The sequence below is a fragment of the Phocoena sinus genome, chromosome X, assembly GCF_008692025.1.
Source record: "Phocoena sinus isolate mPhoSin1 chromosome X, mPhoSin1.pri, whole genome shotgun sequence".
Classification (NCBI taxonomy): domain Eukaryota; kingdom Metazoa; phylum Chordata; class Mammalia; order Artiodactyla; family Phocoenidae; genus Phocoena; species Phocoena sinus.
In genome coordinates this window covers 22705687-22718627 of record NC_045784.1, presented here as the reverse complement: position 1 = coordinate 22718627, position 12941 = coordinate 22705687, and the positions used below count along the sequence as shown (strand labels likewise).

At 43.7% G+C, this 12941-nt stretch overlaps 1 protein-coding gene across 1 annotated transcript; it reads right to left on the bottom strand.

Annotated features, from left to right (window-relative positions):
- Nucleotides 1–5876: 5876 nt before the first annotated feature.
- LOC116747020 (melanoma-associated antigen B4-like) lies at nucleotides 5877–12015 on the bottom strand. Its single transcript, XM_032618862.1, is given in 5 exon segments — nucleotides 5877–5963; nucleotides 5966–6435; nucleotides 6438–6539; nucleotides 6542–6927; nucleotides 10955–12015. Coding segments are annotated over 5 exon segments (2106 nt in total).
- Between the last annotated feature and the right edge of the window lie 926 nt (nucleotides 12016–12941).

Genomic DNA, 12941 nt, shown 5'->3' with positions numbered 1-12941 from the left:
GTTTCTCACGTTCACATGATCTAGAATAATCTTTAGTAAATATTGTAAAAGCTAATTTTAAGCTTGTTGATTTAATTAATACGGGTATATCTTCAGAGTTAGCATAAAATATAATGCAGAAAAACAACTTTTTGTTCTACTGGGTTTACTAGCTAATGTCTCTTTTGCAATGTTTGTCAGAAAACACACAAACAAAACAGACAAAAGACCTTAGGATAATGACTGAATGCTTTAATGACTCATGAAATTTTCATGAGTAATCTAAGTATGATTATTTAAGAACAAAAGAATTAAATAGGTGTGAAATAAGAGTGTTTAGGTGAACTTTTTAACAATAATTGTTTTGTGGTTTGTCTACCTAAATAGTTTCCTAAATCTCTTTGGTAATTTACACTCTTAGAGTTTTGCTAAGTTAAATTAAATGATGAGAATTCATTGACTGTTTAGTCATTTCCAAATAAGATAAAATACTAAAACATTAACTGCTGAGCAAGTCTAAGTTTGCATATTTTTTACCTCTTACTACAGAGACTAAGTATGTTTGGGTTTATTAATAAATATACCTTATGCTTTATTGAAAGATTATTCTATAAAGTAACATATATTTCTAGAAATTATAAAATGTGTTTTTAAGTTTGCCAAGCCACAAAATGTTAATACAGTTCAGAATTTTTACTTCTTTATTTTCACTAAAAAATTAAGATTTCAAAGGATTAAGAATTCTAATTAATATATTGGTTAAAGCTACCCGATATAGCAATAGAAATGGGATATGTTTTGGGGTAAGAAAAGTTATAGGGTACAGAGATGTGTTTGTTAAGGAAAAAGAAAGTGATTTTCCGTAAGGCTGGTTATTTCTAAATAGGAAAGAAAACAAGGCACAAACTAAAATGGACATAGAAAATTGTAAGTTTTGTGAAAAAAGGAATCTTTGGAAAGGAATTTTATGTGTGGTCAGGACTAAATAAGATTGGAATCAATTTAATTAAGTAAATGAGCTTAAGTATCAAAAGTAAACTGGTACAAAATTGGAATTTGGTTTTATCTCTGTTAAAAGGACAAAGGTTTTTTTTTGTTTGTTTTTTTCTATTGGTCTGCTCTTGATAAGAAGAGATTATGAAAGGTTTTTCTTTACCTTGAAGGAATCTGACCAAAAAATATATATAGTGTCTTGTCTTATCTTTATCAGGTCTTTGATTGCTTAAGTAAACGTAGTCCTCTGGGTGTTAAAAGAGTGAAATTTTGCTCAGAACCATATAACCTTCTATATTTGCCTATGAAGTCTTTGTTACTTTGGTTAAATGGATAAATAAGCATTGTTTCACAGTGACCTATTTGACTAAGTGTTTTAAAGCCTCTGATATTTTTGGCAAGCTTCCCCCAAATCAAATTCTATATGAAGTCTTTTTGACTTAGAACTAACTTTGAGATATGAGTTATTTCAGAGGGCCTCTGAAATATCTCAAAGATTTGTTCTCTTTCCTTATAAAAAGAGAGATATTAAACTAATTAGGAGTATTTGTTATGTTAAATTACATGGGAAGCATTGTCAAATAAGAAGTAACAAACGTTAAGCCTTTTTTATGTTGTGTTTGTATAGGTAGGTATTATAAGTGTTCCAGAAATTATGTGAAACTACTGGAAGTCTTATATGTCCTGGCATAAAATGTTGTCTGTCACCAAAATTGAAGCTCACACTAAAAGGACTAAACCCAAGTATCAGGGAAACACTGAAGCTGACTTTTATGCACAGGCAGCAACAAAAAAAGAATCTGTAAAGATTGTGGCACGTGTGGATAAAGTCCATTTTGCTTCTGCCAAAAAATTGACCCTTAATCGCCAGACTTTTGCCATCCTGATGTCCGTTTAACATAGCAGCAGTCTGCCCCTGAATTGGAGAAATTAAATTGGTAAACAATAGCTATAAAATAAATAGCCGGGGCTATGAGAAACCCAAGATGGCCCCTTGGTTCCTCCCAGCTTTCTGGCAAACCCCCCCCATTTAAGATAACTCAAATTATAAATAGACATTGGTAGGAAGATTTCTATAAAACTGTGCAAAAAGTTTACCAGCAATGTCTGACCTGGCAGGTCCATAACCCTGGGAAGAAAAAAAAAAAAAAAAAAAAGATTTTTGTCCCCCAGAGGCCTGAAGACCTCCTTTTGCTGGACCCTTTGAACAGCTGCAACTGGACTTCATTTATTTGCCACTTAGTGTGAGTCATCAAAATATTCTTGTTATTGGGCTTTCCTGGTGGCGCAGTGGTTGAGAGTCCGCCTGCCAATGCAGGGGACACGGGTTTGTGCCCTGGTCTGGGAAGATCCCCCATGCCGCGGAGTGGCTGGGCCCATGAGCCATGGCCGCTGAGCCTGCGCGTCCGGAGCCTGTGCTTCGCGACGGGAGAGGCCACATCAGTGAGAGGCCCGCGTACCAGAAAAAAAAAAAAAATCTTGTTACTGTATGTATATTTTCTGGATGGGTTGAAGCCTTCCCTCGCTGCAAATCTGATTCTCTCACAGTGGCAAATAAACTGTTTAGAAAATGTGTTCTCCACTTGGGGTATACCTTTTAAAATATCCAGTGATCAAGGCACAGATTTCCCTGGGCAAATCAGACAAGCCTTAACAAAAACCTTGCAAACTTCTTGAAATTATCACTGTCCCTATCACCCACAGTCTTCAGGGAAGATCGGTAGAACTAATGGAAAAACTGGACTCAAGCAGAACAAGAATTAACATGGTACCGAATGAACTGATGAATATGATTATAATTTTCATGATTTCTTTGTCTGAAATATTACTGATTTTTTAAAATCTTTCATTTTCCAGATATAAGGAAATTTTTAACACTTATAGCAATTTGATAAATTATACCTTTGTAAATAGAATTTAAACATTTATCTTTTTGTCCCTACCTGATCACTCCAGAATTCAGAAAGTCTCAGTGAGTATTCTTATTTTCTTGGCAAAATAGTTATATGCACAATTGAATAAGAATCTGTTCTTATAGCAGGACACAATTGGAAACATTGGTTATATTACCAAGACTTTGATTGGAATGCCATATTTGACAGAGATACATGTACACTCAGATATGACCAGATAGCTTGAAGGAACTAAGGTCGACTTTATGGAACCATAAAGCCCCTTGAAAAAACAGCCTGGGACTTTGCTGACAGAGTTCCCAGCAGCTTCCCAGCAGCCTTACCAGGTGAGTAAGGAAGGCCACTTCCTGGCAGGTACAGGAGCCTCAGGATATTTGGGGAACTTCAAGAAGAGAGGAATTCACCCAAATCTCTAGGTATAAAAGGAACTCTGACGACAAGTCTTTGGTGTGGCTTCCTAGCCTTGAGAAGCTATTAAAATTTCACTCTGGAGATTCCTTATGAAAACTTCCAGCAAAGCAGATTTAAAAGAGCCTATATGGCTAATTGCTATTCTTGCTGGACTTAACATAAATAATCAGGCCAAGTTTATTGAGTCTAGACTTATTTTGCAAACAAATTAGTCTTAATTTTGCTTTCTTTGGTAGAGAAGAGGGAGATTTTAGAGAGAAAAATTGTTTCAATAGAAACTATACTACGCACTTGTGAATATTAGATTCTAGTGCTATTACTTTTCCTTGAGGTTTTGTCATTTACCTTTAAACTGGACTGGATCCTGAATTTTTCTAGTTTCCTCCAATATGTGGCTGCAACTCTCTAACATTTCCTATTTTCTCTCATTATTTTGATGTATCTGTGGGGAGAAGGTGAGCTCTATGTCCTACTCCTCTGCCAACTTGACCTGCTCCCCTCTCCCATCCTTTTGACTTGAATCATTGAGAACTAAAACTGTTCTTTTCCTGAAGCCCTGCACATTGAAGCTAGACGACTTGATATAAACATCAGAGAAATTGCCACAACAGCTCATATTTAAACAATCTTCATGCCAGTTGCTGTATGAGCCACTCAGAAAGTTAACCTGAACACCCAGTGACATCATCAGAGACATTTCAAACTGCAGTAGATGCTTCGAACCTGACACCTAGAAATCTTCTTGACTGACTGCCCCCTGGGTTCAGAAACTGGTTTATAACCAGCTCCAATCATTAACCTTTGTTTTTCTTTTGTTTCCGTAGAAATGCCTCTTAGTAAATACCTGATATTGCTTGCACCATAGACCTAGCTTTGGGAGCCCATCTGCATCATTGCCTCCTGAAATGAGGTACAACAATTTAACTGAACTGAACTGTTCTCAGAACTAAGAAACTGGTTCAATGAAATGGAGGGCTCTACTAACCCATTCTCTGTCTCCACAGTGACCAGTTCAGCTCTTAATATGTGAAACTTCCAGGGAAGTTTCAGAGGAGGGAACTGTTAAGGCTTAGGGCAGGTTGCCCCCAAATATACCACAATGGCATATTGATTATTTTGAATTAAAGTTATTTAAGAAACAGCCAGTGCAGGAGGGGCACTCCGACCCTCCTTTCGGTCTCCCTGAAAGCAGGAAATAAATCTCTCATGTGAAAGATGCACTCCCTGCATCTGGAGGTAGAAGGGTACCCTTATAGCCAGAAATAGGGAATTCAGGCAGAGAAGCCTGTATAAACAAACCTTGTTACTTCTTTAATTTACTACCCCAAGCCCAAATTCTGTTTAGATTCCTTACTAATTGAAGGAATTATCCAAAATGTAAATTTATTTGTCCTGTCCATTCCTCACAAGTTTATTGTTTCTTTGTCTAAAAAGTATAAAAGCTGCCTGCTTTGGCTACTTCTTAGGTACCATTTCTATGACACCTCCGTGCACATGAATTACAATTTCTTTCTTCTCCTGTTAATCTGTCTTGTGCCAACTTTATTAGTCTAACCACAAGAACTCAAAGGGGTAGTGGGGGAACTTCCTCCTCCCTGACATACCTCAAGGCAGTTAACCCTTATTTCTCAGAAACTCCCTGGAGACAATGTGCATAGAATACCTGTCTGTGCACTGTATTCTCCTGCATTGAGATAAGAGCAAAGACACCTTAGATTTCTGTCTGTTAGGGGCTTAATTGTGTCCCCCAAAAAATTCATGTTGAAGGCATAAACCCCAGTACCTCAGAATGTGACTGTAGTTGGAGATGAGGTCTTTAAAGAGCTGGTTAAATTAAAATGAGGCCATTAGGGTGGGCCATAACCCAATCTGACTGGTGTCTTTATAAGAAGAGATTAGGACACAAAAGGAGAGACCAGGGATATATGCACACAAAGGGACAGCCAAGTGAAGAGGGTGGCCATCTGCCAGCTGAGGAGAGAGGCCTCAGAGGAAACCAACCCTCATCTTGGACTTCCAGCCTCCAGAACTGTGAGAAAATAAATTTCGGTTGTTTAAGCCACCCATTCTGTGGTATTTTGTTGTGGAAGCCCTAACAAATCAATACACTGCCCCAGGTAGAGATTTCTTTCTGGGTTATCCTTTTACTTTCCCGTAAGTCATAGAGGGCATCTCAACATCTTGTATGACTGCAGCTCCTTGCTTCTAAAGTTGTATGGGCATAGGCTGGGTCTTTATCTTAGCATTGCCAGTACTAGCACAGAGCCTTTTAAAGAGTAGATGCTTAGCTGACGTTTGGGAAATAAAAAAGAAAGTGAGTAAGAGGTCTAACTTGTTAAGATTTAATACCTCCTACATTCTTTAATAAGTTAAGCATATTGAGGTATAAATCATTTAATTTTACAAAACAGAAGACTGAAAGGATTAAGAAAAATCAAGGTTTATCATGTTTTCTTTTTAATTATTTTTTCATTCCATTATCCCAACAATTTTATTTTGGGATTCTTTCCCATTTCAACAAAAATCCCTATTGTGATGTCAAATTTTCTTATCTGGATGATTTTTAAGAAGTCTCAGACTTCAGTAAGGGTGGGAGAAGCTGCTGGACGTGGCCATGGAACATGCCTGGAAGTGACAGTATTTCCAGGCCTGGCTGCAATTTTGGCTCAATCTCTCTCTTCCTCATCTTGAAAAGCTTCTTCATGTCGTGATGAGAAGGCACTGGGAACCATATCGCTGACCTTTGCCAAAAATTCCAAGATTTTCATCTTGCTGGTTTCAGTATGGGCTTTTGGGCCCCACAGGAACTCATAGCGCGGAGGATCACTGTTAAGCACCTGGTGGTACTCCAGGTACTTCAGCCTCACTAAATCTTTGGTGATGAGCTTCCTGGGCTCCCTATAGATGAAGTGCTTCCTCCCAGCATATACTCGCATCATATTCAGGAATTTCCAGATGTCTTCCTCAGTGGCACAGTTGCCGTTCATGAAGATCACACCCAAGACTGTCATCAAGAGACTGGTCTTAGGTAACCCCCTACCAGCACGCACCCTCCCATTGTTGGGGAGTTTCAGTTTGCTGACAAGGTCATATGAGTGGATGGTTGAGTCAACTTCCTTCAAGTCAACCGCAAAGACAGCTCAATGCGTTCAGAGGCTTTCTTGAGAATCTCAGCAAATCGGTCTTGGTACTTTTGGTTGACAATCTTCAGCATGTCTTCCTTCATAATGGGCTGCTTCATTTATATTTGTACAGAAGGAACTGCTCCAACAAATCCATCTGACTAGTTAGAGTATCACTGTATGTGCTCTCAGTAGAAGGTGAGACATCAGAGGAACATGGATGTTCCTCATCTTGACTGTTATCATCTTCATCAGACCTTGTGTCAAAAGTACTTGAAGAAGTGATGGTAGTAGATGGGGCTTTTGAAGACCCCTGAGAAGTGCTATTTGACCCAGCAGCTGATGAACTCTGGGGATTATCTTCCAAAACAGGAGAAGAGGAGGAGGGGGGTTCTTCTATTACTGCAGTGGCCTGAACTCTCCTGTGACTCTGGGAGTCATCTTGGGCCTGGTGGCGTTTCTCACCGGTGCGGAGCTTACTCTTCTGACCCCGAGGCATGATGACTGTGCTCAGGGACAATGGTTAGGAGTGTGAGTAGAAGAGCAGGGGATAAGGGTCCACTGGATGAGGAAGGTTGAGAGAGTGTGCAGCTTCAGCAGGGAAATACCACCTTGGTTATAAGGAAGGCTACATTTGTAGTTTTCCTTGAGGGCACTGCTCTAAAAACCCATAGGGCTCCTGTTCTCCTAATCAGCCTGTCCCTTGGGAAACCTGTCGAAGGAAATTAGAATGATCTTTAGGCTGCATCCTGCCACCCCTGCCTCAGGCATGCTGGGGCAACAGCAGGGGCTGGTGGTCTTCTACATTGAGGAGTCTCTTATGTCACATTCAAGACCGTCATTCAACTGGTGGCAGGTCATGGGACCCATTCCCTCTGCTGTTCTGAGGTTGACATCACAAACCTCCCTGGGATCTATGAGAAAGAAATGAAGGGGGTCCTCAGCTTATCAACCCTGTCCAGGTGCCCCCAGTACTGACTGCTCAGTGGGGAGTTTTCTGTCCTGGCCTCTGGAGTCCTTAGTCCTCATTAAGGGTCCTTAATTTGGCTACACATAGGGCCTGATATCCCCACCCCTTTCATTGAATGGTGGCTACACCTTCAAACTAAGGATTTTACTTCCCATAGACCTGATACAAATAAGTGTTGGTGGAGCTTCAGCTTGATAGCCCTGCCCTGGATCCTCAAGGGCTGTAACAAGGAGCAGGGCTGGATTCCTTATCACTTCTATTTAGTGGTAAATGATCCCTCAGTCCTTGCTTTGACCTCTGTCATGGCCTGGAATTCCACCCTCCCTTGCCCTTAGGCCTGCCCCTTATACTAAGGCCAGCACCACCCTGAAACCCCTAGGAGAAAGTGAGATTCTCCTCTCCTCATCTGACCATACCTGTCCTTGGTCTTCTGAGGCTGAGAGTAAGGAATGAACTCTATGGTTATGGGGTATGTGGTTCCCTTAGTCCTCAGGGTATTCACCTGGTCTCTTGAAAAACCTAGAAATCATCCCACTGCTGGCCCTAGGCCGTACCCCTTAGACCATGTCCCTCACCCCCTTGTGACACCATAGGGGGAAATATGTCACATCATGTCAACAAAGCCCAGGGATACCAGGGATACCAGGGATACCAGGAAGGGCATGGTTCTGTGGGGTTCTCTTACAGTCTAAAGGCAGAGGTTTCCTTAAGTCCTCACTCGGGATTCTCACCTTGACTCCGGGCAGGGCTTGGGACTCCTTCCTTTGTTTACCTAAGGACCCTTTCCTCAGACTAAAATCCTCACTTCCTGAGGTGCCAGAGAGGCAAAGTCTGGGAATGCCACATGAGGCTACTCCTACCTGTGCCCTTCCAGTGTTGACATCAGGATTCAGGCTCCTTGGGGCTCTCTCTGTTCAGGGTAGGGGTGTGCCCTCAGTCCTCACTCAGGTTCCTCACCTTGACTTCTGAAGGGCCCTAAGTTTCCTCTTTCTTTCAACTTAAAGTCACCTATTTAGACCAAAGCTCTTATGTTCCTCTAAACCCTGAAAATAAGTGAGGGGATGCTCAGCCTGGCAGCCCTGCCTTGGCCTTCTAAGTCTGAGAGCAGACACAGGCCAGTCTCTCTGTGACTTCAGTTATTATGTGGTTTTTGTCTCAGTCCTCATTCATCAAGTCTTCACCTTGACTCCTATCTCTTCTATAAAAGGCTTCTTGGGAAATGCCACATCCTTGGAAACTCTTAATTGATCTCCCTACAACAAATCTTGCAGGAATAGGTTGAGCCCCAGGAGTGATGTGAGATGGGAAGCTGCAGCCAAGCAAGGGCTCCAGCACAGGTGTTGTGCTATCAGAGAAAACACGCTGATCTCTTCTCTTCACTGGCCAGATATAGCCTTATATAACCTCAATTCTAATAGATTTACTTTCTACGGGGAAAGGGCTGAATTAAATGATTTTGTGAGCCCCTGATCTTTTGAGGTTTACTGACATTTCCTTCATAGATAGTTATATTGTCACCAAACGCTATCTATTTATTTGTACCTCACTTTTATTTTCATATTTTTATTACTTATTCCTGGAGCTTTTTATTCCAAAACCATGTTTGGGGTATGAAGTCCTGCTTTTTAACACCTGAAATACATTTTGGACTAGTGATCAGAAAAATGAAGTGACCCAAGGTCGGCCTCAGCCTGGGAGGAGTGGCATAGCGCGGGCTCTAGAGGGATTCAGAGCCAGGGTTCAGTCCAGCTGTCACTTACCAGCCTTGAATTTGAGAATATTCCAACTTCTTTATCTGCAAAGTGAGTCTGAAAAAGTCTGTAGTGTAGGACCACAGGCATGCATGTATGTAAACCACCTGGCAGTCTGAGACAAAGTTTGGTACTTTCAATGAATGGCAGTTATTACTAAGATGATTTTGATCGCAAATAACAAACTCCCTTCACAGAATTTTATTTCCAGCCTACATTAGAGAATATGCAACTCCAAACAATATAGAAATCCACATCAGCCAAAATGCCAAGCGAGTAAAACTAAGTAGTATTTCCCTATTAGAGCATTTGTTTTAATATTGGTACGGGGTCATCTTCTCCAGATGGATGCAACTAGGAGTTCATTTGTCTCAAGGACCAACAACTTCCCTCCCAGGTGCCTTTTCATCCAAACCACCCCTAATTTCATTCATACCATTGCCACTAAAATTTGAGCCCTCCCTTAGAGTTTGCCAAATTACACTCAAAATAATCTAATTAAAATGCCCTTTCACTGAAGTGAGCTCTGGCAGTCCCATCCCACAAAAAGAGAGACAGTCCAGTGGCTTCTTGGCATCTCATTTCACTGAGTATCACCTTTATTTCTCAGAAACTCTCTGGACAGCTCATGCCTAAAACGCCTAGTTTGAGTGTTCACTTGCCCTGGGGCAAGTGCATAGGACCCCTTCCATTCCCTAGGTGGGGATTCTCTCTGGTTTTTCCACATCCCAAAGTTAACTGTGAAGATATGTTTTCCATTCCAGGTTTAGTCTCTCAACTCTGAGAAACAACATCTGAGTGGCCCTTTCCATCACTCCCACAGCTTCATCTAGCCCACCATGCATGCTGACTGTGAATTACTTCCTGCCGAGGGACTAGAAGTTTCCCAAGACCCAACGCTGCCTTTATCAGGTAACTTACACTCCTTGCTCTCATTTGGAACCTTCTCTTCCACACCCTCACTTTAAAAAAAAATTGTTCATTTGTTTTTTTCTTAGAGTGTATCTTACCATCCTCCTTACATGATAGCTGATGCTAGACTCTAAAAATTCTATGGGCAGTGGCTTGGTCTTCATTTTCTTACCAACCATAGTAGTATTGGAGAGGCTTCCAAAGAGAAGATGGTCAATTAATTTGAGAGAAAAAAGAAGGAATGACCAAGAAGTCTTATTTACCGTGATTTAATTTTCAAACAGTTTGAATAACCTAAGCAAACCTAGGTATATATTATTTAATTTTACAAGCAAAGAGAAAGAAAAGAAGGCAAACTAAGAATTAACCAGCCTTTACTTTTGTATCACCATTTTGAGATCCCCAATATTTTCGCGTGGGATTCTTTCTCGTTTCCACGAAAAATCCTATTCCAATGCCATGTTACCTTGTTCTGTAGCAAAATGAAAATATTGAAGGCTTTTCAGTTTTTTTTGCAAATAGCAAACTCTTAATCTTAAAACTGAACAGCAATAAACATGACATCCATGACATTAATACACTTTGATTCTAAAGCAAAATAAACATTCAATGAAGTAACATTTGAAAAGATACTAAACATCTCTATCATAAATCTACCTATCTAGCATCTCTCTACCTACTTATCTACCAATCATCTATCTTTAACTAGGTATTGTTCATTTGGAAAAAAGAAAGAGATATATATTTTATTAAAACTAACTGCACGTAAACTACCATACTACTTAAAACTGTAAGAACATATATGTTTTGTTCCCTCCACCCCTACTACTCTGCACTATTTAGGAGCCTGACTGCTCTCTTCCAAAACAAAGTGAGCAAACTGCCCGCGGCCTCCCTCCCTACATGTGGGAGGAGCTGCGGGCCTGGGCCCTGGAGGGGGCTCTGCCCTCAGCAACAGCTGCAGCCCTGGCCGCGGCTCTCACTGCTGCTCTCTCTTCCTCATCTTTCAGAGCCTCCTCAGAGAGATCTGGTAAGGCACTGGGGACGGTACCAATGATCTTGGCCCAAAACTCCAGCACTTTCATCTTGCTGGTTTCAGCGTGGGCTCTCGGGCCCCACAGGAACTCATAGCGTGGAGGATCACTGTCCGGCACCTGGCGGTACGTCAGGTACTTCTGCTGCATGAAATCTTTGCTGATGAGCCTCCCGGGATCCCCGAAGATCAGGTGCCTCCTCCCAGCATACAAACCCAACTCACTGAGGAATTTCCAGAGCTCCTCTTAAGTGGCACGGTTGCCCTTCTTGAAGATCAGGCCCAGGAGAGCCATCAGGAGACCGGACGTGGGCGGCCCCGACTCATCACTCGGACTTCCCTCGCTGGGGAGGGCCATCTTGCTGACGAGGGCGTAGGAGTGACTGTTGGGGTCGACTTCCTTCAGCTCGAGGCCAAAGACCGCCTCCATGATACCAGAGGCTCTGCTGAGGATCTGAGGGAAGTGCTTCTTGTACTTCTTGTTGGGAGTCTTCAGCAGTGCTGCCTGCAGGATGGGCTCCTTCCTTATGTACTTCTCCAGCAGGAACTCCACGAACATTGTGGACTTCCTGCTCAGAGGATCTCTGCAACTCCTGCGGGTGGAAGGTGCTGCCTGGGAGGTACCTGCACTTTTCTCATCTTGGCTCTGGGCACCCTCTTCAGATCCTGGGCATGAAACCCCTTCATCACGAGAGGTAGTGGCTGGGGCTCCCTGAGGCTCCTGGCGAGTGCCAGCAGCAGGGGAGCTCGGGGGAGTACCCCGAGAAACAGAAGCGGGGGAGGAGGGTGACTCTTCTATCTCTTCTGCCGCCGCCACCGCCGCCGCCGCCGCCTCCTCAGTGGCCTCGGCACCCTTGAGACTCTGAGTCTCCCCCTGGGCCTGGTGGCGTTTCTCGCGGGCACGGCGCTTGCTCTTCCAGCCCCGAGGCATGATGACACAGGTCAGGGCCAGCAGGCGGGAGTGTGCGCAGGAAGGCAGGCAACGAGGGCACCTGGGGGAGGGACAAGGAGATGCTGTGAGCACCTTCAGCGGGGAGATTCCTCCCTGGCTTTAACCAAGGCCGCCTCTGCAGGGTCCTTGAGGGCACTGCTCGAGGACCCACAGGGCTCCTGTTCTCCTGCTCAGCCTGTCTCCTGAGACCCCTGTGGAGGACGGTAGAGTGAGCCGTGGGGCACAGCCAACCAGCCCTGCCTGAGCGGTACTGGGGTGACAGTGGGGGCTGGCAGGGGAGGTAGGTCTCCACGGTTCCCATTCAGAGTCAGGATGACAGTTGTTGCCAAGAATCCCCCCCCCCACCCTCTGCTGCTCTGAAGTTGACACCACCATCTTCCATGACACCCAGGAGGAGGAAAGGAGGGAGCGTTCAGCCCACCACCGAAGGGTCCTAGGACCCTCCCTCCTGCTGCCTGGTGGCTGCCCCTTCAGAACAAAGCTCTAACCTCCCTCGGACCTGGCAGAGGAATTTACGGGCAGTCTCAGCCTGACAGTCCTTTCTTGGCAGTCCAAGGGTTAACAGGAGGGAACGGGCCATATTCTCTCTTGTCCCTTCTCTTCGGGGTGGGTGACTCCCTTAATCCTCACTCGGGGTCCTCCCTGGACGGCCGGTGCAGCCTGGAGCTCCTCTTGCCCCGAGGGCCATCTGCTCGCACCAGTGCCGGCACCTCCTTGAGTCTCATTCGGAGGCAGTGAGGGTGACCACGCGGCCGCATGTGGCAGAGTTTTACCAAGCCTGCAGCGTGCGGCAGACAGGTCGAGGCCCTGTGGCTGGTGGCCCCACTGGCCCTCACTCGGGGGCTTGGGCTGACTCTTGGGAGTGCTTAGGGACGCGCCTTCTGCTGGCCTGCACCTCCCCTCTC